This window comes from Hippoglossus stenolepis, chromosome 16, assembly GCF_022539355.2.
Source record: "Hippoglossus stenolepis isolate QCI-W04-F060 chromosome 16, HSTE1.2, whole genome shotgun sequence".
In the NCBI taxonomy this organism is placed as follows: domain Eukaryota; kingdom Metazoa; phylum Chordata; class Actinopteri; order Pleuronectiformes; family Pleuronectidae; genus Hippoglossus; species Hippoglossus stenolepis.
The window spans coordinates 16,663,032-16,690,218 of record NC_061498.1 but is presented as its reverse complement, the minus strand read 5'-3'; the positions used below and the strand labels follow the sequence as shown (position 1 = coordinate 16,690,218).

Sequence of the window (27,187 nt, the reverse complement as noted above, 5' to 3'; positions counted from 1 at the left end):
CGACACAACAACCGACGCAGCATTGAATGTTAATTATGTGTTAGAAAGCACAGCAGGATTCCTTACTTTCTAATTAATTACATTACTTACAATAATTTCATTAAGAAGAGCAAAAAAAACATTTAGTTTCTGAGGTACTGAGGTGAAAACGTCTGGCACAGAAAATGGAGGTGAAGCCAGAGCATCTTCAAAACCCTCTGCTCAAGTGTGCGCGCTCGTGCACGACGCTCAGCTTGACCAACATTTACTGGTTTAGCAATCTGCAGAGCTGTGAGTCTGTGTTTACACTTGGACAGAGGGCTGAAGCGTGAGGACAGACAGCAGGCAAATAAAACAAGACACACCAATTATGTAATGATTAGGAGGAGGGGGTGTTTGGGTTACTATAAATGAGCAGTGAGAGACCCTGAAACACTGTTTTTTTCCCCACCAGTTGCAACAGCCTGTGCTGACCCATGGACTGCTTTCACTGGGGAAACCCTGTACGCCAGCTGAAGTTAAAGGGGATGCAAAATGGAGAGCGTGACACAAAGTGATGGGAGAGAAACAGCTTACATTAACTTAAATAAAAAGATTTTCACGAATCCGCATTGAATCGAGGAAACTGATGTCTGAGGGTTCGGTTGTCTTTGAGTGTGCCTGATCTGTTGGCATGTGAGCTGCTGAAAGAGAATGGTGTTGTGAAAGAAGAGGATTTTACAGAGCAACATCTAACTTATTTAATTGCTGAGCGGCAGTAGCTTTTTGTCTGGGAATCATCTGGCACTGAAACCAAAACTTTGAGATACATTCAGAGGGGGATCGCTGCACATGATGTTCTTTGGTAAATCATCATGTCGGACTTCAGTAATATTTTGTGCTCAGATTCTCCATCAGATTTAAAGGGCTGTGTCTACAACTGTCTTCACTTTGTTGTATCGTGCATGGTTTGGCTTCATGGTTAAACAAGCCCATTCTTGTTAGGTTTTTTTTCATGGATTCAAATGAAGAGGACTTGACTGAAATGATTCACCAGCTCATCTCCTTTTGAAAGCTTCTGATCATAACTAAATGTATGAAGGAGCTTGAAGCCATTTTCTCCCCAGTAGCCATCTGGAGTATAGAGCACTATGTTTAAGTTCAGAGCAGAATAAATACCAGTTAACTGATTGTGAGAGCTGTCAGATCTCACATAGTAGTTACGAGGCAATTAGCAGCAGCAGCTCAGTGACAGAGCTTCTGTGTCTTCCACAGGTTTCTAAACATGTGAATTGCCCTTTTGTTTCAACTGCAGGCAAACTGGGGCCAAAAATGACACTTTCGACCTTCGAAGCAATGGCAAACACAAAGTGATCAGCGGGGTGGCATAATTAAAATAAATGGTTGTTTTTATTCATCTTAACTTTCAGTGAACTAAAAACCAAAGAAGAAGAAGAAAAAGAATTAAACCAAGTTGGTTTCATATATCTACAACAGAAGCAAAACCATTTCACATCCATGACTGTTCTCAAATCAGTTTTCTAAAAGGAAAAGAAAAAAGAAAAAAAAACATGTCTCATGGATTCACCTGCACATATTTCCCCCGGTGTTCCCAGTGTGTTGTATGTGCCGTTTCTGTTTGACCCCTCCCACCCCCGTGCCCACCCATGTGCCCTCCCTGCCCAGCCCCATCACATAGACACACACAGACCTCTGAAACAGGATGTACAAAAGCTTGTGTTTAGCATTAAACAGTGCCGGGCCTTAACATAAACAGCCAAGGCTCCTTTCTCTTGCCCCGTCCTTTCCCCCTGCACCCAGGCTTGAATTTACATCATAGATAGGCTCCAACCAACCTCTACAAAATGACAGGAAACAACAGAGGGTAGCCTACTGAAGGAAGAAAAAAATTATAATAACGCATATACAGAATATAGAAATTAGTTCTGTATCAGTCGCACTTTTTATACACATTCGCACACAAGGAATTACACGCAAACAGCCAAACAAACTGTTAAAAATAGTTTTAGAGAGAAGAAATATGATTGAACCCTGGACACTTGTTTGCTTTTGTTGCTGTTTGGTGACGAGGGAGAAACAAGTTTGGGAGGTAGAGGGGAAAAAAAGAACACTGGGCCGACAGGGGGGTGGCAGGTTGTTGGAGGTGAACCCAGTGGGTGTTATTTCTTGGCCTTGGCGGCCTTGGCTGAATTTCGCGGCGGAGTGACCGGTCTCCCAGATCCCATTCCTCCCCCTCCGCCATAAGGATACAATTTCTTATCTGCTGGTTTCAGAATCTGTGAGAGAGACAAAGAGGAACAATTAATTTTACATGAATTAACTTTTAGTAGAATTACACCAGTATTTCCATATTTATGTTGTACAATAAAAGGTAAACAAGAACAAATGAGATAAAGTGAAAACAGATAAAGCGTTAAAAAGGGAAACATGCCAAGCAAATTAGGTTCATTACACAATGAGAAGTATTAGCACACGCTCTTATTTGAAGATAAGATAACCCTTTAATTTCCCCAAGGAGATATGTTTTCTCAGCCTGTTCACAATCCACACAAACAGAGATGTTCACACAACAATAGTCACCCAGCAGCCATGTCCCAACCTACACACACACCCACAAACAAACACACACACCTGGAAGGAGCACATGAGCGTCTCATCCACACTCATCATGGCACCAGCGTTGTCAAACTCTCCACAGTAGTTGGGAGCCGAGAATAAGGTGACGAGCTGCCTCTTAGCGAAAAACTCATAACCATCTTCCACGACCTTAGGATGGAGATGAAAAAGTCAATACTACACACAGTGTAATGAATAAGGAGCAAGACAAAAAAAACATGTCAGACGGTCGCTGGATTGTTGGTACCATTTTTGTCCAGGTGGTTTTGAGAAGATTTAGATTAAGAAGGAATACTTGATCTGAAATGCCACTAGATGTCACTGAACAGCTTAGGAAAAGTGCCTGACCCTTTAAAGGACATCCAGTTTTCATCTGCGTTTGTTTGTTTGTTTGTCCATTAGCAACATTACACAAAAGCTACAAGACAGATTGAACATGGTGGAAGGATGGAGAATGGGTCAGGAAAGAACCCATTCAATCTTGGTGTGGATCCAGGTCATTTTTTCACTTTGGTGGTCTTTTGACTTTTCACCAGTTTCCCAGCGGTGCTATTGGTTTTGTATTGGCAGGACGTCAAGGAAAATTTGTAGTCACTTCTCAAACATGTGACCAAAAATGGTCACACTCTGGAGCCCGGGGAGGTGTAGCCTCTGAGTGCTATTTAGGTTGTACAGAATATTACACTTTAGGGATTTGATATAACCACCTGCACTAATTTCTAGAGAAAACATTTAATTTGGTTTGACTATGCTGAATTAAAAAATACTCACTTATTAGGTACAATCCAGTAAAACCCTGCAGCCAATTCAACATTTAATTATACGATTTTAATGCAAATTTTTTGTGTTAATTACACACGCCAATGAGTTTGTTTTCGTTTGCATTTGTTAGCAGGACTAAGCAAAAACTACTGAACTGAAATCAGTTCAGTAGTTAATGGAGGAAGATGAACCCATTATATTTTGTTGTGGCTCTGAATCAGGGGGCAGATCCAGGATTTTCCCCCCTTTCTAACGTTGTGAGACAGGATGTTTAACACTTTTGTTGATTTCTCTGAGAAGAATTCTTGGATCTTGATGAAAACTATCAGGAATGTTAAGGGAACTTTAGGAAATTGCACAATATAAGAAACATCTCTCAACATACAGTTGTATGAATAACCCTCTGACAATGTCAATGGAAAAACTAACATAATCTATTATTAGTGTATCTTGATCCCTTACTTAGGCTTTTAATCTCTACACAGTAAATCATAAACATTACCTGATGTGCCCTGCATATTAGGTCCATGTCGTGTTTGTGCAAAAATTTGGCCACCACATCTGCCCCAAATGTGAAGGAGACACCGCGGTCGTTTTCCCCCCAGCCCAGCACATCTTTGTCTGGATCGGCCCACAGCAGGTCACACAGAAGACCCTGGTCAGGCACGTCTGTGGGTCGCATTACTCTTCGGATCTGCTCCATCGACTGGAGATCAGGAGAGAGACCTGAAACGAGGACATGCATGAAACAAACACTTAGTCTGGTTCTCATTAGCTAACGTGGGCTTCACTGCATCTTCTATTAACAAGACCCACCTCCATGACAGCAGAAGATTTTCTCATCTACAATGGCCGCCACAGGTAAACAGTTGAAGCAATCTGTGAAGGTCTTCCACAGCTTAATGTTATACCGTCGCTTACCTTTTAACAAAAGAGAAAAAAATAATTTAGTGATGTTCAACAGTTCAGATTTGAATTGTATGTTTTAGTCAATCAACAGGCTCTGTGCACTTACACTCATCGTAGAAGCCGTAGATTCGATTAATAGAAGCGCATTCATGATTGCCGCGCAGCAGGAAAAAGTTCTCTGGATATTTAATCTTGTACGCTAGAAGCAGGCATATAGTCTCCAGTGACTGCTTCCCTCTGTCTACGTAGTCACCCAGGAACAAGTAGTTGCTTTCTGGGGGGAAGCCTCCATATTCAAAGAGTCGGAGCAGATCATAGTACTGACCGTGGACATCACCTGCAGGGGGCAGCAGAGAAGAGTCATTAAAACGTACTTTGCTGCTGGGTGTAGTTGGTTTCACATGCAGAGTCGACACAGTGATACAAGTGGTAATAACAGACGATGAAACGGTCTGGCAGATCGTGAATACAGCCTCACATGATGACCATCATACCAGCCTCTTAAACTTGATATTTCAGACTTAAAGCTTCACCGAAACTAACTGACCATAACTCACCACAGATTTTGAGGGGAGCCTCTAGTTCAAGCAGGATTGGCTGACTCAGGAAGATTTCACGGGATTTGAGGCAAAGGCCACGGATCTCAGTTTCTGTCAGCTGAACATTCTTCCCTGGCCGAGAGCCCTTGACTGAAAAAAAAAAGGAGACAGGTGTTTTATTGGAGACACAACAAAGACACAGCGGTGGTCAGAGCTGTAAGAAAGACTGACATAAAGAATATCAATGAAATCTGAAGCTGGGATTTTGAGCCCGGCCACCAGACTGGAAAGTTAACACCTCCCACCAGCCAAATGCTAGTGAATTCTGTGAGCCGTCCACTCCAACAGCCACTTGAGCAGGTAACCATATCATTTAGAGGTATAACTGCAGTCTGTAATTTTGTAAACCATACACAGTCACACAAGATTCACCTTTTACTGTTCAAACCACAACAACAAGATTCGCTTGTGTCGTATGCGAAGAGATACAACATCTGAAAAAAAACGACCAGTGGAAACTAGTCTGATGAAAGCCGCAAAAGGTTCTGCTGAAGTGGCAGTTCAATTTGAAGCTAGGTGGAAAATGTGAAACCCACTTCCCCCTTCTGGTTAATGTAGCTGCAGCAAAGACAATGCATACATATAATTAGGACGCACTTGATATAGCCTGCTGAGCAACACAGAAATAACAAACCACGGGCTGTTATAACACTTTCTGTTCCTGCCACCCAGAGACGTCCACTGATACAATCTGCAGAACAGAGCAGGTCTATCAAGTCTCTCCCTGTTTACACGTCACACACACACACACACACACACACACACACACACACACACACACACACACACACACACACACACACACACACACACACACACACACACACACACACACACACACACACACACACACACAAGTTAATTTCCTGACAGAAATCTTGTCTTAAGAGGTAGAAATACAATGGGCCGCTGTGGCTCAAGGGTCAGAGCGACCGTCCTCTAACGCATAGATCAAAGTGCTGCACAGATGCACTGTATGAATGGGTGAATGTAAAACTGTGCTTGAGGTAAAACTGTACTAATGTCTAGTAAAGCGATACAGACCATTTACCATATCAATCGTTAATACATGAATCTGGTACTTGTGCTCAAAATTCTGATCAAAATATTTGCCCAACGTGATGCTGTGTGTGCACGGTGGCCTTGTGCAAGACTGCTCCTGATGGAGTTTGGATTTGGGGTTGTTTGTAACATCGACAGAATCAATCGTGCCTTCATTCCTACATGACAGCAAAGCACCTCCTGACACAATCTCCGTCCCACCTCACCAATCCTACACGGGCTACTGAATAGTTAATGTACTTACAGTGATGAACGGACTGCCTCCGACTATCTCAGTGACTTTGTAAACAGAGCTCTCACAAATATGTTTATGACAGGTTAACAGAGAAACCGACAAATGAATTTAAACAAGTAAAGCAAACCAGCAAAAATAGATTTGTTTCACAACAGTCTTTTCAGCATTGAACAGGGGAGTTTTTTCCTCAAAATTCACCAAAAGCTTGCTCGTTATGGGAACTGTTGGGTTTCTCTCTCAAAATTATATCTGAACTGCTTCTTGGTCAAAACTGAGATCAGAGTTACTCACAGTGGTTATCCATCCACAAACAGAACACTGCCACCAAGTCCAGGTTCAGTTCAAGCTCATATCACTTTTATAACTAAACATGAGCAAAATAACACCGTCAGAGTGGGTTCTAACTTGCTGTTTCATTATTCAATATTCATATTCTTTAAAGACAACTGTGTAAAGCCATCAATCTTAACGTATCTAATGAAACATTTATTTAATGGATCAGGCAGTTGTTCAGAGACAAGTCAATAAGTAAAGAACACTTGATTGGATGTACCAGAGCAGACCCTTCGAAGACAAACATAAATTTTGCATGAGAATGAATTAACTTGTCATATCTTTAATGGTGACTTCATTGATTACATTAAGTATGCCATTAATGACACCCCATCAATAAGACAAGGGAGGAGTGAATCATATGTAAAAACTCTGGACTCAAGAGATAATAGTAAAGATAATTTCTGACTAAGAAAATGTTCTCGTAAAGAATGTGTTTTTAAGCCACGATTGGAGGAAGTCACCGATTACTTCTTGTGTTACAGACAGAGCACCTGACTCTCAGGACTATCCCCCCAAACGTCGTAAATGTGTTTGCTAGTTTCAGACTGACACAGCAGCCATTTTCCCGTCCCCTGTGTATGTTGTTTAAATAGCAAATGCAATTGCATCTGTCTTAATGGTGCTTGCAAAGCACTTGGGAGAGAGAGGTGAGAGTAGAAATAGACAAATGGGTGAGGAAAACTGGCTTATCCTGGCGTGACACCAAAAAGCAAGGTCCTAAAAAGTGAAAAGTAGGAATAAATACTGCAGTGCTGCATGTCACTTTAACCTGGATTACAGAGGGCTAAGCCCTGACAGAGCTTACTCCAAAGTTAGCCACATAGCCAGTGGGCAACAGTGAGCTTATCATGCGGGGTACAGACAAAAGGCTTTCCATTGCGCTGATCAGGGGACAGAAAACAAAGAGCTGGACCAGCACGACAGAAAAGCTGTCGCTGTTGCAGGGGTGCTGTAATCAACAGTTGGTTTGGTCCAGTGCTCCCGACTCAGTGTTGGGCGTTCAGCTCGGGCTTATGTTATGCCATGTTCTTCAGACATGCTATTAACAACTCTCACTCCTTACAGTTAACTCTAGGTGTACGTAAGTAATCCAATTGAAACTGCTCATTATCCAAACACATTTAACTGGTTTGGTCTCGAAACAAAGTGAGCTAGCAGGGGGTTACCTCGGTGTCCACATAGGACATCGAGCTGCTGTGGGATAACTTTCCAATCTCTTAACGTGGCACCTGCAGTGGGCCGGCTATTCTTGAGTCTGCTGTAGTCTTAGAGTGGATCAACATGAGTGTAACATTAACTGGCTAGTGGTTATTCTCAGTAATAAAACTGCTAATGCTGAAAAAAGGTCAAGTGGGTTACACAAGAGGATATAAATACTGGCATTATCAGGGTTGTTTGTCTTCTTCTGTGTTTGGCAGACAACCTTATCACAAACCTGACCATAACAACCCATATACAAAACACTCCAGTCTGGTCCACAGTCAAAGTCAAACTCCATGTAGGCACCATGAGTGCATATGTATATTTGTCAATAATCCCAATCATCTCCACCAGCTCAGTTTAGGCCAGTCACACACAGTCTATACTTAAGATGGTAAAGAAACAGGGGGCTACGGTCACATTTATTATGAGAGTTATGTCTGGGAAAGTTCTCTGTACCCTACACTCCTTAGTTACTGACCAAAACAGATTCTGATACTGTGACGAAACATGCAATTTAGACCCGTAGCCAACAAACAATGCTGCTCCTGTGAAAGTTACGCAAAAAATATGTTTCTTTACAACAGTTCCACTGGGGAAACACGTACATGCGTGTGTGAATCGGGCAGAACGACAGAGGTCACACGCGCATTTCAAGTGCTCTTTAGATGAACTGTACAGTTGAGTCTGAAGAGATTCATGCTTCTGTTTATTGTCCTCAGGGCTCCTGTTACACAATCATCATGTGGATGTGAAGATAAAACAGCCCTGTTTTCCCTCATACACACAAACCCCAACCATAACAAATCTGTCTCCACAGACTGTACACAGATGGACATGTAAAACCCTCTATTTAGGAAGAAATGGTTTGTGTTGAACCTGTAGGGCCACCATATCACAATCACTCTGTATCTGCCATAAAACGTTTGCACGTCAAAACCATTCCACAGCATTTGCTTGCATCTTGAATTATCCACATGTTTTACAACAGCTCTACTGTACACATTTAAGGCTCTCCCACCACGAGACCATATGACACTGCTTTACTGCAACACAAGATTATATAAGTAGTTCATGTCTCGCTTAAAACCGCCGAGAAAGATGACTAAAAGATTCACACGATAGTAGAGCTACCATGTGCCAATCAAAGCACCTTTGTACGTACACCTCTTTAAGTCACCCTGGGGGAAGGTTGTGGCTGTAAAACTGTAATCAGATCCTGACACAATGCAACTGGAACAGTGAGCAAAGCACAGGGCCGTCTACCCAAGTAACTGAGAAGCCCACATGGGGAAGGGGAGAAGAACTACTGAACAAGACTGCTCTTCCAGGAAACAAGTACCAATGAAAGTAAACATTTACAAGCCAAAGAATATAACCCCTCACTGTTGAGAGTTTTTCAGAGTGGGGACTTCTCTGAGCTGAAACACAAGAAACGTCAGTTGGATTCTTAAAAAACAAAAAGCCAGTAATGTACGAGAATGGGCATCAAAAGGTGCCCAGTGATGTACGGTCACCTACTTCCCCAGAATTGCTGTGCGAACACACGCATGCATTTCTGTTGAAGACTGAAATTAACGACTGTGATTTATAAAAAAAAACCGTCACCTAACAAAGTAAATGTGGAACGACAGGGTTTGGTTTCACTTCAACCTTTCATCCAAACCCAACCAGTGTGAGGTCGGCCACTACAACATAACGTGGCCGCCTTCAACTTCAACCCACTTACCTGGGCAATAAAACACACATTTCACCCGAACAGAGCTCAACCGCTGTCTAAGTGGAGAACAGAGCCGCACAGTGGGTTTGGTCGTCCTCACCTTCCAAGAGACGCTGAATTATAGAGTCGATGTTTAATTTGTCCGGCTCCGCCATTTTCTTTATTTTCTGACGTTCTCGGGCGGTGGAGACCTTGGTTTTCCGCGCGGCACCTTGGGTTTGAAGAGCAGAGAGAAACACACACGGACTCGTTAGACAGCTGCTGATAGAATACGTGTTGACTCTGGTCGGCGAGCTGGCGGGTGCCTCGCAGAGCGAACCGAGCAATGGAGGCGGACTGGAACAATCAATGAGCTCATGCGAGCCTGCGCTAGCCCAGCTAGCTAGGTAGCTGCTAGCCAAGTAACGTAAGCTACGGAACCGCGGCTAACGCTCACGATATAACACGACCCACGACGGGATGAAATCCTCCAAACCTTGTGTCACCGGCCCTCTGGGTGAATGATGAGTAAATCCTGGCCCCTCTCCCGCGGTTCGCCCGGATCCCTTCGCTCTCCCCCCAGGAACTTCAGAGGAGGATCGTTTCTCTCCGACTTGTCTACGGTGCCAAAGGAGGCCGAATCAAACCGAGCTCCCCCTACGTTTCTCACAACCTGATTGGCCCGTCCCAGAATTTACAGCCAGAATTCTCGCATCTGATTGGACGCACGGTGGGTCCGTCACAGACCGCGCCCCCAGCCGTTTAAAACGTCATCACGGTGTTTCGATCAGAGCCGGAAGCGCGCCACCCAGTGTTTACAGTAGGAATTACAACGTAGAGCCTAAAACAACACTGCAATTTAACAAGGTTGTTTCAAAAAACATTTGAAGTTGATTTAAATGGTCGATTCCAATCAAGAATTTAAATATTGAATCGAATTAAATACCCTGAATATAATCTACTCAAGTTTATTTATAAAGCGCATTTATAAAAACAACCAGAGTTGACTAAAGAGCTGTACAATAAAATAACAATAGAATAAGGGAAGAAAAAAACAAAACATAAAATAGTAAAAGCCACCCAATAAGCTTAAAGTGCATCCACAATTCAAACCCTTTGACTTACAGATAGACTAAATGAGAGATAGAAACAAGATCATTTAAGATAAGATTAATAGGTGAGACTTGTTCAAGGGCAATCAAAAGAGAGAACAGGTGGGTCTTCAGTTTAAATGTCTCAACAGAGGGTGAGCACTGAATTGGTCTGAGGATGGAAGGGATCTGGGGATGGGAAGGGGGCAGAGCAGCTCAGATAGGTAATGGGGCCCCGAGCCGTGTAAAGCTTTTAAAAATGATTAAAAGAGCCATTAAATCAATCCTGTACTAGTCATAATTAAATAATGAGCATAGTTTTGCTCTTCCTAGTAATTAGAACAACATGCACAGTACTCAGCTGACATCACAGGGAACATTGGGATTAGTAATTTACAGCATTTTATATGTTTGCCATTTCAGTTTACATTCAATTTCCTAAAACATTTACTTAATTATTGCCAATCATTTTATAATCATATAAGCCTTATTTCCACCTTAGGTAACCACAGCATCAAACACATCAATACTTAAATAGGCTAATAATATTAATCCAGTAATGTAATATATGACCTAAAAAGAATTACATTGTGAATAAATAAGGAACAGGTGTGGTGAACAGGAAAGTCTTCAAGAAGAGTTTCAGCACACCGGCAGAAAGGGCACATTGCAATACTTTAATTTTGTTGCTGAAACTTTTATTCTATTATTTATTAATAATAAAGTGATTTTTTTTATTTAGGAAGTTTAATAATGATAATAATGACAGCAATACTACCACTAGAAGTGATAATACTTATACTACTACTACTATTACTACTACTACTAATAATAATGAAAATAATAATAATACTTGGTGTACTTAGTGGGTTAAGATTATAAAAATACTAGCAGAAATACGTAGCCCATTCATTCTGACTGAATGGAATATTTTTTTTATAGTGAATAAGATATATTTATATTTTATTCGGTATTACAAAGTGCAGTTTTTGAGCAGCATCTGTTATAATACAATATAATGGTTTTTTTGCATGTATATTAAGTTTGTGTTATTCTAAACATATGATTTCTCTTCCGAGAGAAGATCTCAATTTGCACATGTATTATTCAATGCATGTGTCACTGTCTGACTGTGTTCATAGAGGCTCTATAGATTTGCTTTCACAAGATTCCTTGTCCTCATTTTTCCCCTTCCCATGATATATGAAACCCTGCTTGTAATGTTACGCAAAATCCTGCACCCAGTCAGTCTCGGTTTTCTAAATCCAGTCTCCTCACATTCGTCATCGCAGGTTTCGACACATGTACGTAGGTGTAGGGGGGGGGGGGTCCAGGTACAGAATCCCAGGTGGCATGTATTTTTAGACTGCAGGAGCATAGAGAAAAAAACAGATGACTCATTTTTTCTTTCTCTGGCAACTCGTGATGGATACGACAAAAGTGATTCATTCACAATCATCATCATCACTAGTGCAATCACAAAACTGTCTCTGAGTGGTTTTTATGAGTTTCCACCAAAAGAAACTGATACTAAAACATCACAACATTAAAAAAAAAAAATCCCCATAGAAACACAGAGCTTTTCCCTCTGAGATGTTACCAGGACTAAGGTGGAAAAAGAGAGCTGAACACACACACAAGACAAGTCCAGTCTGGTCGTGAGGTCCTCCCCCCCATGTGAGCTCAGCCCCACCCTACACCTTACATTCCGCTATAAATACACTATCTTCTTACACCCGACTCTTGTACATCAGAAAACAGCATCTTCAAAACAACGCACAGGCAGCAAGAGAAGAAGAAGCCCAAAAAAAAACACCTCACCCCAATTTTTTCAAGTTTTCACATCAGGTTCAGAGGACACAGGATAAAAGGTAAGCATCACTTAATTCCTTTATTCAGCGTGAACTCTGATTCTGCAAAAGCTTGAAGAGAGCGAGGATGAGAGGATTGTTTGAGGATTAGTTTAATATCTTTTTATGTGCACCAGCAAAAATGATGAAAAAAAAGCAAATTAACAGCTGAAAAGGGAAATACATATTCAAGGCTTTCATTTTAAACTGAAACACCCTTTTTGTCTGTGAATGATATTGATAATGTTACAACATTTAATTTTGAGGATGAAATTGCAGATCTATAAGGGACAGAAAAACCCCCCTCATCTGATTTTAATTCCACTGACCCACATCAGATTAGTCTCCAGTGTTTAATCTGCTCTGGAAGTTTGTGATGTGGGGTGGGTCACTGCTTGAAAGTAAGATATTTTTGTCCCGGTCTAATTCCAGCAGAGGTTGCCCTGCTGTCCCTGCCATGTCTGGGTTATTGGCTCCTCTTTATTATTTCACATTAGGAGACTAGATTTAATAGTAAATAAATAATGGTCATTTTGTTTGTGTGACATTTGTTGATTCATAAAAAAGCAACAAAAGGTTTGTGTTTTCCGGCGGTAAAGGATGACCTGTAACCTCCGTTGGCGGAGAACAAAAGAAAGGGATTCGTGTTTTCCTTTTTTTCATTTGCTCAAATTTTAAATTCAGATTTTCCTTAATGATCCGTGATTTCATAATCTTTGTTTTCAATTTACAGATATCAAAATGCAGCAATATATCAAACTAAAGCAGCTGCAATTAAACAAATTAAACACTTAATTAAAGTTCAAGTTATCGCACTGCATCACTTTAATGCAAAGAAGTCAATCTGTTCCTCAGATTGACTTCGAGCTCCCTTTACTTTATTATTTGTATGAAGATTAATCATAAAGTGACCCTTAATACATGAGTGAGGCCAAGGTTTGCGAAGTAAGGAGCTGTGAGGGAGTGGATAAGCAGGTCCTGGGCGGAGATTCAGGAGGCGAAGGCCTGTCGGGACATGTGTGTGTCTCAAAAGATATAGCCCTAAGTGACATTATCCATAGGCTTGTTGGAGGGAACGGCTTTCTGTCTGAGGAGTGGGTGTGTGAGTTCAGCTATGTGATCACACACACACACACACACACACACACACACACACACACACACACACACACACACACACACACACACACACACACACACACACACACACACACACCATAACACCACAGTAACAACAGATAAATAGCTCTTACATCCTGGATCAGTGGAAGACATTCAACAACTCCTCCTCTGTAACAATAAGAGGGAGCACTGGAAGAACCAGGAAATAAAAGCATGCAGTGATTTTTAAGGATTTATACTATTGATATACTCATCATTAATTCACGTTTATGGACAGAAACAAACCAAAACACATCTCTTTTTGGATTTAAAGGGATCCACCCTCCTCACATGGCTGATGGGAGCAAACAAAGAAAAATATGAATTACCTATTGAGTAGGCCTGATACAAAATGTATGGGAAAGTAGAGCCCCAATGATCTGGTTCATACCTTTGTATTTATCTCTTAGCTTGTCTTTTCCAGGATGGGGTCTGCTGGAGTTCATATTGTGTGTGTGGGCCTCGGGGTCCTCGGCCTGATCGGGATCATCGTGTGCTGCACTCTCCCTCAGTGGAAGGTCACCTCTTTCACAGGATCCAACATTGTGACGGCACAGGTAAATAAAACTTCAACAACCACATGATACGAATCGTAATGAGTGGGAAGAAAGACATCACACTTAATATTTTTTTCTGAAAGCGCAGCAGTGAATGAAACCTGCTATCACTCCATTAAGTGAATGAAGTCTTTTATAGGGAAATTTCACAACATGGTAGAGTTTAACATTTCTGGTGCCGTTCAAGAAATGCTTACATCAGCAATGTTTAATCTGAACTACATTTAATTATCTAACAAAATGTTTCCAATTTTTCCCACTATTGTATTGTTATTATTATTCAATCTACTGTTGGGCAGTTTAATTATAACAGTTCATCATATTTATAAGCTCCTTATATTTTTTGTTAATCAGACTTTTAAACTAAAAGAGTAAGATAAATAAAGTGGAGTAAAAAGTAATGTCTGTCTCAACTGTTGTGGAGAAGAAGTAAAATCTCTCATAAAATGGAAACACACAAGTTTAACACAAGTTACATTTAACCACTGGACATGACGAGACTGATCTCTTTCTGTGTGTGTGTGGTGTGTGTGTGTGTGAGCAGAGGTCTCAGGAGGGCCTGTGGATGACCTGTGTGGTGCAGAGCACGGGCCAGCAGCAGTGCAAGAACTTTGAATCCATGCTGGTGTTGCCCTCCGACCTGCAAGCCGCCCGTGCCATGACCATCATCGCCTGCATGATCAGCTCCCTCAGCATCCTCATCCTGTTCTGTGGCGCTGACTTCACCACCTGCATCCAGAACGAAGAGGCCAAACCCAAGATCAGCCTGGTGGCTGGGGTGGGCCTGCTGCTGGCCGGTCTCCTGGTGATCATCCCCGTCAGCTGGTCCGCAAACGTCACTGTGCGAAAATTCAACAATCCCCTTTCGACCGGCACTCCAAATATGGAGCTGGGAGCGTGCGTCTTTGTGGGTTGGGCGGCCGGCATTCTGCTCCTCCTGGCTGGAGGTCTCCTGTGCTGCTTCAGCAGGCCCAAATCAGGTGGTTCAGGGGGAACTGCCAAGTACTACAGCAACAGCGCCACAGCCCCTAACAAAAACTATGTGTAGGGCCTAATGAAAGGGACTGGAGTCTGAGAGAAAGGATGGGAGGGGGATTTAGTTGGAGAAAAACTGGGAAGGAACAAAGTAGACGACACCATGGGGGGAGAAAAAGAGAGTAAATGTGTAAATATACTGAATTCTGATAATAACTGGCTCCAGTTTATTTCTTTTATATTCAAATGTGTGCTTTGAGTTTTAATGTCCAGTGTGTAAGATTTAGGTGAAAGGGATCTATTGGCAGAAACTTTATATAAAATAATACTAGTGATGTTTTCACTGGTGTGTTTCATTTACATTGTAAAAATTATTGTTTTCTTTACGCTTGAATGGGCCCTTTATTTTTTATAATTTATATTTACATCAGGAGAGGGTCCTCTCTTGGAAGCGGATGGTGAGGTGAGGGGTATTTAGCGGCAACATGCAACTTCACCACTAGATGTCACAAAATCCTACACACTGAACCTTTAAAGCTGTTTTATTGTTAGGTGCTGGGTTATGCTTAAACTTTGTGGAAGACAAATACTTTACCGGCCATAGATTACAAATGAAACTCAACACTTTGTGATCATAGAATTAAAAATGTGTTTGGGTTACTGCTTTGAAATATACACTATCAACTATGGTATCCAATTCTCCTTTTCTTAATTCACAATTGTCTTGAAATGAACCAAACAAGTGGAAATTAAACCTTCGAGATGATGAAAATGTGTTTGTGAGAAGAAAAGATGATCTGGTGTACTCAGCTCTGAGCTTAAGATTTAAAGATGAAAGAGGGAATTGACCTTTTTAGATCCACTACTGGCTCATGTTTCTCACACAGTTTGGATCAACCATTCCCCTCCTGTGATTGTCTTCAGTCTTCTGTTTCTCCTTAATCATTTTTTATAAAGCTGTAAAAAATAGTTTTTAACCAAAGGCACCTAAGGAGGCCTCAGGGAGCATCTGCGTGCACTTCGCTGACGACACATTCTCAAACGATCTTGTGATATTTCATAACATTTTATGAAACAATTGTTATCGGTCCTTTTGTTTTGTAAGATTGTAAGTGTGATTAAAAGTCTGCCTCATTCAAATGGGTGTATTGTGTGTTTGTTTAAAAAAAAAGGCAAAAATAAATCATCCAAATACAGATTTTATTTCAAACTAAATGCATATATTAAAAAAGGAATAAAACAAAAATCAATTCAACTAAATAAACAAATTCAAGCTTTCAAGCCCTAAAAATGGACCTTGAATAACATCTCTTGCCCTAATCTCTCCCTTTGTGTCCCTGCGATCAGAAGGTTACAACCACTTTCTCCCTCACGTTGTTTGGTCATCTGCTTGTCTCTTGATTTATTTCTCTAGTTTATTGCTTGCTCTCCAGCTCCCTCACACGCTTGGTCAGCTCCTCTATCGCTGCACTGAGGTCCTTCACCTCCTTCCTCAAGGACTGGACCTCCTGAGAAACAGACAGAGTTGGGATGTGATGGAGACTCATTAGACACATAAAAGTAAACAACATTCAAATATCCAGCTATTGAAAACAGCACTGAAAACATTCACTGCAAATCGTTTTGGATGAAGTTCAGTAAAAGCAACAATATCCCAGTTTTAACTAGAATGGCACTGAGTGGAACCTCCGCCAAGGGCCAACAGTCACTTTAAATTCAATCAAGCTGCACCGAATCTCACACACTCATCAGTCTTCTACATATGGCTTATCTAACAATTTTACAGAAAGAAACTGCCCAAAAAGTTAAGAGGTTTTTCCTTGTTCATCCATCCACTAAGTTTGTCAGTGGTTTGTGCGTAATCCTGCTCTGTTCTGCATTCACAACAGAATTATTATCAGTAGTAAGGTATGTAAGTAAGTAAAAGTACTCATTATACTGAAAAATAGTTTCCGTCATTCTTATATAAGAAACAAACACTTAATTTTGACAGATTGAACAACTTTATAAAAATACTTGTAGGTAAATCAGTAAAAATGCAATACATTTTCTGTTTAATTAAAATTTTAGTGGATAAATTATGTAAAACTTCAGATAACAGTTTGACCCTAATAATCAGATGGTGTATGGTTTTAAAAGTCTCACCCCGCTGTTTTCTGGTGGACCCCCAGCAGAAGCAACCGTGGTCTTCAGGAGAGTCTTGTGAACTTTGAACTCCTTGGCCTTGGTGGTTGCTACGAACCCATCCTTTAGGGATATCAGAATAGGCTGGGCATTCTTGCCTTGAAACCACTCGTCAGCTTCGACCGAGGGCTCAGGGCCGATGGTGTCCGGGTACAGATCCTCCTGGAACAGGTCAGACTACGCAGGTGGAGACGACATTGTCAGTCCAAAAACATGCTGAAATGAATCTGGACTAGCTTTGCTTGGTTAACACTTGATTAAAACTTTACCTTGCGTGGTACTGTCATGACTATGGGCTCACATTTCCTGTCATGGAGTTTGTAGAACCTGAGGGAGGAATTATTTGTTCAAATCAGGTTCTGGTTGTTCACAACTTTAAGAGGAAGTGAACGTTAACTTCCAAATACTGAACACAATAAACAAAACTAAGAGTCTACACTCATGCAAAGCAGAAGACTGAGAGGCTGCACAGCGATGCTTTCACTGCAGAAAGGGAATTTCAAGAAGCATCTTTTCCATTTGAAAAGAAATCTAATTTTAAGAAAATATATCTAACTTTGACTATCATTAGCGTCTGTGCATGTCTACAAACATCACTCTTAGGCTCTACAGATTCCAAGTGACAGGTCCTCAGAATAAAGAGAAAAAGACAAGTCTGTGCATAAGAGAGAGGACTGCTTTGCATGCCACTTGGGTATGTGCACAACTGCAGCTGAAACTATGAGGTCTGACTGTCTGTGTGGACGGTAACAACTTTATGGATGCTAGCACAAACGAGCATATGGCAAATGGTGCTGCACTGTGAAGCAATGGAGCAAGGACAAATTAGAATAATTAATTCATGATAGATAATTATGGGAAACACTAGTAACAAGATATAACATGATATGCAAATGATTCCAGCAGACGGAATGTTTTCCTTATTTTAAGAGTAAAACCACTTGTACAACTTCTTAATTGAGCTAAATGCTAAAATTAGCATTGTAACTCGCTCACAAAGAGTAATGCTAAAATACTGCAACTGATTGACCATGTGTTACCAGCTTAGTTTAATTTCATTAGTATTAAACGTCCGGGTTTGCCTGATTTGTTTTGCAGGTCATAAACCATAGAAATTGGCGAATTGAAGGTGCTGGTTCAAATGTTGAGGGTCACAAAATCTGCCTTGGGAGGGGTGGGGCCTGACCACAAGCATCAGGATATCTCCTCTGGTGACTATGACCGTCCGTACAAGATCTTGTGACAACACATGCAGTTAATGTTGGGATATTTCAGGTTGCATCAGCTAACTGAAACACAGAGAGTCCTTCAGCCAACACACCTCAAAACTCTAAAATTGCTGCTTTTGGTTTTATAGACATACAAACCTGGCAATTTCACATTTGTTGACCTCCAGGCCTCTCTTGGCCATGTATCCCATCCCCTTCTGGCTCTCCTTGCTGCTGTACATGGAGAGGTAGTGAACATAAGGAGCTTCGTCCGTCACCTCAAAGTATCGGATGCTGCTGTCCCCCTGTGACGAAGACATGACAAACAAGTCAGCCGTTTGTACGTGTGGGTGAGACAGCCACATAGTGAGAGCCTCATTTCATCATCTAAAGCTAACCTTGCCACAGAGGTAGACGATGCCAGTGTCCGGGTCAAAATAAGGCATAAGGACACCACTGCTGGTGTCCAGCTCCTGCAGGGTCAGCGCCTCACCGAAGTTCTTCTGTGAAAAGACATTCACATACACAGAATTAGTAATCACATTACATTTAATGCAATATCCCATATAAAAACAAGTAAGGCTCGGGCAGTCTGCAGGTAAGCCAAGGATTTAATGATGTGGGCTATTGCAGAGCAACACCGCCCTTAATGCTGTAATGAGGCTATTGTGAAACAGAGATGTTGTAAATATAATAAGTAAGTGCCGAGACAAATAATTATCAGTCTGAATGCACCACAAAGTACAACTGGAGAGATTTTCTCACCATATCTACGATCGAAGGTCTGATCTATGAAGCATTCGTTACTTCGATAATGTACGTGCTGAATTTATGAAGTGAAGGTATGAGCCAGATTTAGTCAAATCACAACTTGGAACCTCCAGCACACAAACACTGAAGGTGGACTTTAAGTGGGAGACATATTTCTGACAGTTAAACTTAAAAACAAAAAAAAAAACATTTCCACACATTTTATTCACATATTCTGAATGCTTTAATGAGAGAATGGAATTAGCTGTAATTTTACAAATCCTTAAGTCGGTCACTGAACTTTTTTTTCCCACACAAATGATTTTAAACACAAATCTCTCTTAAAATCATATTTTTAGATCTTAAAACATTTTTTGTTTTGGGTTTGTGGGCAGGACTCAGCTGTAGGACATCAATCAGAATTTAGCACTGTTTGAATCGAAATGTGTTGACAGTTGTCAGGTTGTCAGGTCTGAGACTGTGGATCTCCCTTCAAGGCTTGGAAAAAGATGACCCCCTTTAAGTCACTGTAGCCTATGGGATTATTCTATTCGATCTATTCGAAATTCACCAAAACTTAAACCAAATCTCACATTTATACTAACCACATGAGCTATTTTGATCATTAATGTGAAACCTAATATATAGATATATTTTTTTAGAAATACTGAGATTTAGGTTTTGACACTCACCGGATCCCACAGCGCCACCTGCCTCTCACTCACACGACTGAAGCCCGTCGTGAGGATCTTGCCGTTGGACACGAACACCGCCCTGATCGGCCTGGAGCCATCATGAGCCTTCTCCTTCTCCTGTTAATGTGAGAGGCACAGTCCAATTCATCACCACTCAGTGTTTCTATAAGGGCCCTGACAACTGCAATAATAATAATAATAATAATAATAATAATAATAATAATAATAATAATAATACCATTACAATTTTGTATCTATTATCATGACTTTTATGCAACAAACTGTCAAACAAAAATAAATGATGGAAATTATTTCTTATACAGTAAATATTAAGAAAAATAAATATATTAATTATATAGAATCATTCAGTTTCATACTCAAAATTCATGAAGTTTTACACAGAAAGTGCATAAAATGTTCGCGTGTAGAGAAGCAGAGGGACAAATCCATTATGAGCAGCAACACAGTGATTCATTATTATATCCCAATGGTTTTTTCCAGTCATACAAATCTGATAATCTGTTTTCTTTAATCATCAGACACATTTTTTTATTATGTGATCTTTTACGCTTCCTGCCCTGATCATGATGACAGTTAAATGTCAGTACAGATGCCCGGCAGTAAACCTACAAAGAGGACGGTGCCCTTGTGTGGGTCCAGCACCCGCATGGTCTTGTCCTTGCAGGTGGTGAGGATCATGGAGCCGTCCCTGTTCCAGCTGGCGCTGTAGATGAGGTCGGGGTGGATGCTGTCGATCCTCACCACCGCCTCCCCACGAGCCACATTCCAGAGGATCACCACGTTATCACAGCCTGCATGGACACAACAGTGGCAAATGGAGAGATGGGCAAGTATACTATAAACTATAAACACAGTATAAGTCAAATTCAGACTCATTTCAGCTCATATTTTGCCTTATCTTTTACAAACAGACACAATTCAACCTGGAGCAAGCTGAGTAAACGCATCACACTCAATTTCCTTAAAGGTTCAGTGTGTAAGATTTAGTTGAAAGGGATCTATTGGCAGAAGCTGAATATAAAATAATCCTAGAGATGATTCACTATAGTGTGCTTCCTCTAAATTGTATAAATTGTTGTTTTCTTAACCCTAGAATGGGCCTTTTATATTTATATAGCAATGTTTGCTTTGATCACTAAGGAAAAAGAAAAAAAGAAAAGAGCACAATGAACAGATCTATATACATCTTGACTGTGCAACAAATCCCTTGACATGAAAACATAAAAGCTTTATCGCAGACTTAACTCATCAAATGTTTGTGTGTGAGCAGCAGTAAGAGAAAGCTAAATGAATATAATTTCATATTTACTTTCTACTATATAGACTGTGCATAAAGATGGATGACATGATGCTCCCCAAGAGTGAAGCCAAAACGTTTTGATCGCCACCTGCTGGCTGGCTGCAGTGTAGGTCATAAAGCCCGCCTCCTCTATGGTAGTGAATGAGACATCAGCCAAACTAAAAATAATCTGTTTTTTCTCAAAGATGGTTTCTGTCATTTTAGGTAGTTCTTATCCCACTGATGTTTGTTCAAGTGTTAATCTTCAAGTAAGTTTGGTTTTGATTAGTTATTTGATGCTATAAAAAAACGAGGTGAAACATCATGATTGACAGCTGACATCGACTCATGATTGGCTGAGTGCGTGTATCGGCAAGACCGCGCTACCACTGCTCCATCCCCCGAGTCTGGCTCCAAATGGGTAAGATGGCAGCGTTGGTATCCGGGATATTTAGGCTTTTTTATTTCTGGGTAGTGGGAGGAAGAGGAGACGCGTTGTCCATCTTTTTATTCAGTCTATATTTTAATTTCAGTACAAATGCATTATGATGAGATAATCCAAATCTGGTCCTGATCACATAATTCTGTGGTTCAAATTAATTGTTGCATTTTATGTTTTTCTGTACTTGCAGCCCTCAGCTGTTATTGTAGTATTATCTCTGCATGAGTTCACAGTCTAATGCACACACTTTCGGTTCAAAGTCAAACCAGTGTCAAAACGAGGGCTGATCGTTTCTCAGAATGAAGACTGTGGCTGGAGGCTGTGAGAACTTCCTGTTCCACGAAGGTACGAGTCGCATTCAACAGAACATCTGTGAGCTTTCGTACATTTATCCCACCCTGGTTCCTCTTATGTACCGGCTACATTTCTGCACAGGAGCTCAGCATGAATGTGTTTTTAGCAGGTTTGTGAGGATGAAACGTGGGTAATACCTGCACTCATCAGCACATTGTGGGCAGTGGGGTGCCAGCTCAGGATGCCAACACGTTTGGAGTGGCCGTCCAACTTCACCACGGGATCTGTGAGAGGGGCTGTCAGCCCGCCATCCGGGATCTCCCAGATCTATTTATTCACAAAGATATTTGGGCATGAATCATGTTACATCACAAGAATGTGTCGTGCCATGCACTGGAAATACATCAAAAGATGCATTCATGTTTGCTGTTGAAATATTGTGAAGCTTTACCATGACGCTACAGTCCTCAGAACTGCTGGCGATGATGTTGTCATTGTGTGGACAAAACTCGATGTCCAGGACGGGACCTGTGTGGCCGCACACAGTGGGCTGACTCATCTCGATACGCCCCGTCTGCAAAGAGAGAAACAGCAAGAAAGATGTTGAATACGACATAAATAAAACACAAAACATACAACAATCACCAACGAGGCAGCTACAAACAGTACAAAGAAAGGAATCATCTGGTTGGATGAAGCAAAGAAACTGCACACAACTACAGGAAGTTGATAGTCAGCTGATACAAATTCCACAGCTTTGCCTCCAATTACTCCTAATGTCTAGTGCATGAGGGGCATGAAAACAAAATCCAAAGGTTCCTTTGGTTCTTCTGTGGCCGATCTGGGCAGGCACCAGGCAGTTCTGGAATCACAACAGTTACGCTCCATCTGTTTGATTTAACAAAACTTAGCAAACTCTATCAGTCAGATCAGGCTCCACTGAGATTCTGAACATGGACCCTGGATCCTAAAACAAGGTGAGACAGAGCACCGACATTTATCTCAAAACAGGATGAAGTTCCATGTGTTCAAGACCGATTCCTCTGTAATTTTACACCCACTGCTCTGTTGACTAATTTTGTCCCCTGAGAATAAAATATTTCACAGGTGATGGGATCATGAATAATGTGGTTTCAGCTGGGTTCACCAAACTTCTAAAAACCTTTTAAAGCCCACCTCAAATGATATTAAATGGCAATTTTGTAAAAGTATGATGGAGCATATAACTGATGATATATCACAAATTTCAAAATCAACATTTGTTAGGTGTTGATGAGCTTCCTGGCAGCAGCAGCAGTGGCAGTGTTCGCTGCAGGTCTTAGGGTGGAGCTATTATAAAAAATAATCTTTTCTTTTAGTTTATACATATGTAATAACTCATAACAGCCCAAAATCAAATAAAAACATAAATATTTATAACCTCATTATTACCTTAAGCAGGGAAGAGAAATATTTATGTAAATGAAATGTAAGACTTCTTAATAAAATTTAAGACCTTTTTTTTAGGACTTTCCAATACCTGCAGAGACCCTAAACACATCAAATTCACAAGCCTCACATTGTGACATTCCTGACCATTGACAAGGTCAGAAGGTTTGTGGCCCAGTCTCCACTTTTTTTAGACGGATAAAACGGAAGAAAGAAGTTGCAAAGCGCCCAACGTGCTCTGTAAGAGAACTGCAGAGAAACCGCGTTGAGGCCACATCCTGCCCTGACTGAACTGACAACGAACTCCTAATATGGTGAAAACCTCTCAGCAGCAGAGCGAGTGACGTGTAGAGAGACTCAATGTTGCCACGAAACTTCCTTATTCAGCTTTATGTGTGACGGTGACTGGCAGTATTCAAATTTTAAAGCCTGGGCATGGTGTTACAAAAAAAAAGCATCACACCACTCTGCATCTGAAATTATCAAAAGTAGTAATAAGTGTTACTAAAAAAGAAGTGCTATGAGGAGTCAGAGATGTTTTTCTTCTTTGTGCCAATGTAACCATGGATGTGCCGTGTGACCTATACCTTGCTCAGGGGCAGCACCATGAAGGCTCCTCCGCCGCTCGCGTCCACGATCATGGCAACGAACTTGGGGTTAACGGAGCAGAAGCCGCTGTCCCAGGTCATCTGGGAGATTCGGATGTCATCGTAGCATTGGTCAGCTTTCAGAGCCTGGCCAAAGACGTGGCGGAACTTACTGCTCCTCACAACCTTCCTGGACATGGTGAACTGAGACATAAACAGAGCAATATGAGAAGAAGATCAAAAGGAAAGTTGTGAGAGTTGTGTGTGTTTCAGACAAGCTGAAGTTAGAGATCTGACCAACTGTTGTGATTTGAATGTGAATGAAAACAGTGACCTGTAGAAGTTCCACCAATGTCCCTTACTTTTTATTATCTATGAATTAATGTGGAAATAAACTGACAGACAAAAAGCTGACGACACAGTTCAAATACACGCCAGATAAAAAAAAAAGAGGAAGATGAAGCTTTCACAACTCCTTCCTCTCGTCTGTCTGAAACTGGCACTCTCTCCTGCTCTACACTGCGTATTTGTGCATATGCTGAACATAAGAATAGAAGACAGCAGTGTGAAGACGACATGTAAAATGCAATGTTGTTTTTCAAAAGTTGACTTGCACATGCGGTGTGCTTCAAATTGGTAGATCAATTCTCCCAAAGCGACAGTTAAACCACATCCTTCAGAGAGAGCAAAACCACGAGCCCTTCTGAATTCTCATTCAAATACCTTTGTGCTGTCACAGGCTTACACACTTTAAAATATGTCTTTCAACAGGCACCTTAAAACACATTCTGTAGAATGAATGAATCCTTCATCAAAGCAGGAATCGAACTTGAACGAGTTACGAGATCAAATCTTTTAAGCATTTTAATCGCTACCTGCTGCTAAATGAACAAACCCTGCATCATCGAGCAACCGAGCCGCCAATCAAAAACACTGAATATGTCTTGCTTTACCTCCATTTGTTGATTTTACTTCCTGAAACATGCAGCCGCGCCTAATCTTAGAAGCTCGGAATCAGAAGAAGCCTGCAACAGTTTTGCTGCATGTGCATCACAAGACCTCTCCGGCTGCTCTGCTCTAATTTAATAATCCTTTATAGAGTGGGTCCTAATTTTATCAGGAGCCTAAATGCATGTAAATAATCTCTCCCTATCACTGTCTCTCTCTCTCTTGTGATGGACAACACTTCCCTCTACAAAGTAGGAAACAACTCGAACTAGAAATAGGAGAAACTCATGTGATGATGTGGAACAAAGACTAAATTCAATTCATATGATAAATCTATCTATTACACACAAATGTACATGTTCAGGGATGCAACATCTGCTAAGACAGATGTTGCCGGCCTACCTGGGAGTTGTGTGGTGGGGCGATACAGCTGAAGGAGTTCCGGCGCTGCACCAAACACCCTGTCACCAGAATAAGGACTTAGAGTAGATGGTGTAGGTTAAAGTACATCACAGAACGACATGGAGGAAGTGAGAGTTACAAACGAAGGTGGAAGTGGGAGGTGTCTACTCTGACATTTAGGGTTTGAAAAACTGCAGGAGGCAACGTGAAGTGAGTTTTCACGAGATCAGAAAATTGTACTAACACAATTTTGCTGTAGTTCAGTCAGAGACGATTGTTCAGGTGCCACCTTGGTATCAGACTGACTTCATTTGAATGATCATACAAAGGTTTAAAAGCTTCAGATGAAAGTGATGCATTGCTGAGATGCACCGTGTCGGGTGGAGGGGAAGTTTAAATCTGACAGGAAAGGTTTTGATCACTACAACATGACGACGAGTCGGTTGGGGAACTGCTGAGAGAACTTCATGATCACTTTGTTTCGAGGATCTATCCAGAATTGTCCAACTACATCAGATTAATTGATATGTTGGACATTTTTTATGTCCCTACTAATCTTACTAATATTACACATAACTGACACTGACTGAAGTGTTCCAATACTAAACCAAATTTTACCTTTATGTAACATTTTTAAAAGAATCCCTGCTCTGACAGCTGGAGATGATGAATTCGAAAGATGTGGGTTGTAAGACGTGTTTGACTTTTTAAAATGATGGTAAATGTAGGACCCAGTGTTTTGTTTTAGTGTAGAGTTTGAGCCATACTCCACCTGCTGGCCTCTTTGCATTCATTTGAACCTAAGGAAATCAGGTCGGCTGATTCAGTCATTTCTTTTTAGACATTTCTTTTATCAAGAGCATTCCTGATTTTACTGGAATTAAAATCTTCTTTAAATTGCCTCTTAAATCTGATGATTATATTTGTTTCTAACTTAATGAAGTTCAATCTTGAATTAGTGGAGAGTTCATTTAATCTCCTTCAGAGGACTTATATTGATTTCCTGGAGATTTACCCTTACCTTAATCCTAGAGTTATTCCTTTCCTAACCTTAACCCTTACCCGCATCTTAACCTAACCGTAACCTTATCATTTCTTCACCTTAAAATTCATTAAATGATGTTATTTTATAATAATGTGACTGTTCAAACAGATTTCAGTCCCCAGAACACAAGTACTACCTGGACCACACACAAACACACACACTTGTCAGTAAATAACAGATACACCAGAGGCAGTTTTTAAAAATATAGACTTCAGTTTATTGCACAATCGTTGCTGGAGGAGTGTGAGAGCCTGTCTGTTACACAGGACACTAACGATGGACAGACGGGTGAACTGTAGGAAAGGGACAAACTGTGCGTCTGTGTTCGTGCACATTAATTTGCAAGCACACATACTGGGTTACGAGGCACTGTGGGGATGCAATCAGCATCCCATCAGTGCAACGGGAGAAATGAACTGGACAACATACAGATTTCATGCTTGAATGGGCCTGTACACACACACACGTGTACACACATGGTCTGGAAATGTAAATGAAAAACGCTGCAGGGTGACTGCAAACCAGCAATGACAGTTTAACCTCCTGTCAGTTGGGTTCATTTGGCTGCAGTATGGCTACAGTAATGCCTGCATCAGTGCACATGACGTTCCACTAGGTGGAGCCACACTGACTCCTTTTGTCATTTCAAAAATCCCATGACAGCAGATATGAAGAAACGATAACAGACAGACCCTCCAGAAAGCTCCCTTCATTCTAAAGGAAAGGGCTCGTCTCATTATCTGTACATATAGACCAGTGTCATTATTAGGATCCACAGAATAACAGTAATCATAATAATCAGTATATAACAATACAGGTAATCCATTATAAACAGGTCGCTAACAGGCTATCCGGCACCTGTGTTGTATTAAA

General features: G+C 41.0%; 3 protein-coding genes across 4 annotated transcripts; 1 reads left to right on the top strand and 2 right to left on the bottom strand.

Annotated features, from left to right (window-relative positions):
- Window positions 1-1,349: 1,349 nt before the first annotated feature.
- On the bottom strand, window positions 1,350-10,053 carry ppp1caa (protein phosphatase 1, catalytic subunit, alpha isozyme a). The gene is made up of 8 exons (XM_035180860.2): window positions 9,894-10,053; window positions 9,519-9,629; window positions 4,824-4,955; window positions 4,373-4,603; window positions 4,174-4,278; window positions 3,860-4,083; window positions 2,611-2,745; window positions 1,350-2,255 (listed from the first exon to the last, which is right to left on the bottom strand). The coding sequence occupies exons 2-8, from the start codon at window positions 9,571-9,573 to the stop codon at window positions 2,139-2,141; spliced, it is 999 nt and encodes a 332-aa protein (XP_035036751.1). The 5' UTR covers window positions 9,574-9,629; window positions 9,894-10,053; the 3' UTR covers window positions 1,350-2,138.
- Window positions 10,054-12,234: 2,181 nt separating this feature from the next.
- Window positions 12,235-16,171, top strand: cldni (claudin i). 2 transcript variants are annotated; one of them, XM_035181276.1, is made up of 3 exons: window positions 12,235-12,359; window positions 13,924-14,056; window positions 14,601-16,171. In XM_035181276.1, exons 2-3 carry the CDS (start codon window positions 13,925-13,927, stop codon window positions 15,102-15,104), a joined length of 636 nt encoding a protein of 211 aa, XP_035037167.1. In that variant the 5' UTR covers window positions 12,235-12,359; window position 13,924; the 3' UTR covers window positions 15,105-16,171. The 2 variants fall into 2 exon arrangements, with proteins under 2 accessions (XP_035037167.1, XP_035037168.1); XM_035181277.1 differs by having other exon boundaries at window positions 12,246-12,359; window positions 13,910-14,056.
- A 41-nt stretch (window positions 16,172-16,212) lies between these two features.
- On the bottom strand, window positions 16,213-25,423 carry coro1a (coronin, actin binding protein, 1A). Its single transcript, XM_035181274.2, has 11 exons — window positions 25,270-25,423; window positions 23,920-24,123; window positions 22,356-22,478; window positions 22,102-22,231; window positions 20,499-20,680; window positions 19,866-19,985; window positions 18,822-18,926; window positions 18,583-18,728; window positions 17,485-17,542; window positions 17,177-17,392; window positions 16,213-16,539 (listed from the first exon to the last, which is right to left on the bottom strand). The coding sequence occupies exons 2-11, from the start codon at window positions 24,115-24,117 to the stop codon at window positions 16,447-16,449; spliced, it is 1,371 nt and encodes a 456-aa protein (XP_035037165.1). The 5' UTR covers window positions 24,118-24,123; window positions 25,270-25,423; the 3' UTR covers window positions 16,213-16,446.
- Window positions 25,424-27,187: the final 1,764 nt, after the last annotated feature.

What these genes read in the sequence shown, in the direction of transcription:
- ppp1caa (XM_035180860.2), bottom strand. Translation starts at nt 9,573, where the DNA reads ATGGCGGAGCCGGACAAATTAAACATCGACTCTATAATTCAGCGTCTC. An exon ending in AATTCAGCGTCTCTTGGAAG is followed by an intron (nt 4,956 to 9,518) that starts GTGAGGACGACC and finishes TTTTTTTTTCAG; the next exon opens with TCAAGGGCTCTCGGCCAGGG. An exon ending in AATCTTCTGCTGTCATGGAG is followed by an intron (nt 4,084 to 4,173) that starts GTGGGTCTTGTT and finishes TCCTCGTTTCAG; the next exon opens with GTCTCTCTCCTGATCTCCAG.
- cldni (XM_035181276.1), top strand. Translation starts at nt 13,925, where the DNA reads ATGGGGTCTGCTGGAGTTCATATTGTGTGTGTGGGCCTCGGGGTCCTC. An exon ending in CCAACATTGTGACGGCACAG is followed by an intron (nt 14,057 to 14,600) that starts GTAAATAAAACT and finishes GTGTGTGAGCAG; the next exon opens with AGGTCTCAGGAGGGCCTGTG.
- coro1a (XM_035181274.2), bottom strand. Translation starts at nt 24,117, where the DNA reads ATGTCCAGGAAGGTTGTGAGGAGCAGTAAGTTCCGCCACGTCTTTGGC. An exon ending in TGGTGCTGCCCCTGAGCAAG is followed by an intron (nt 22,479 to 23,919) that starts GTATAGGTCACA and finishes CTCTCTTTGCAG; the next exon opens with ACGGGGCGTATCGAGATGAG. An exon ending in TCGTCTACCTCTGTGGCAAG is followed by an intron (nt 18,729 to 18,821) that starts GTTAGCTTTAGA and finishes TCTTCGTCACAG; the next exon opens with GGGGACAGCAGCATCCGATA.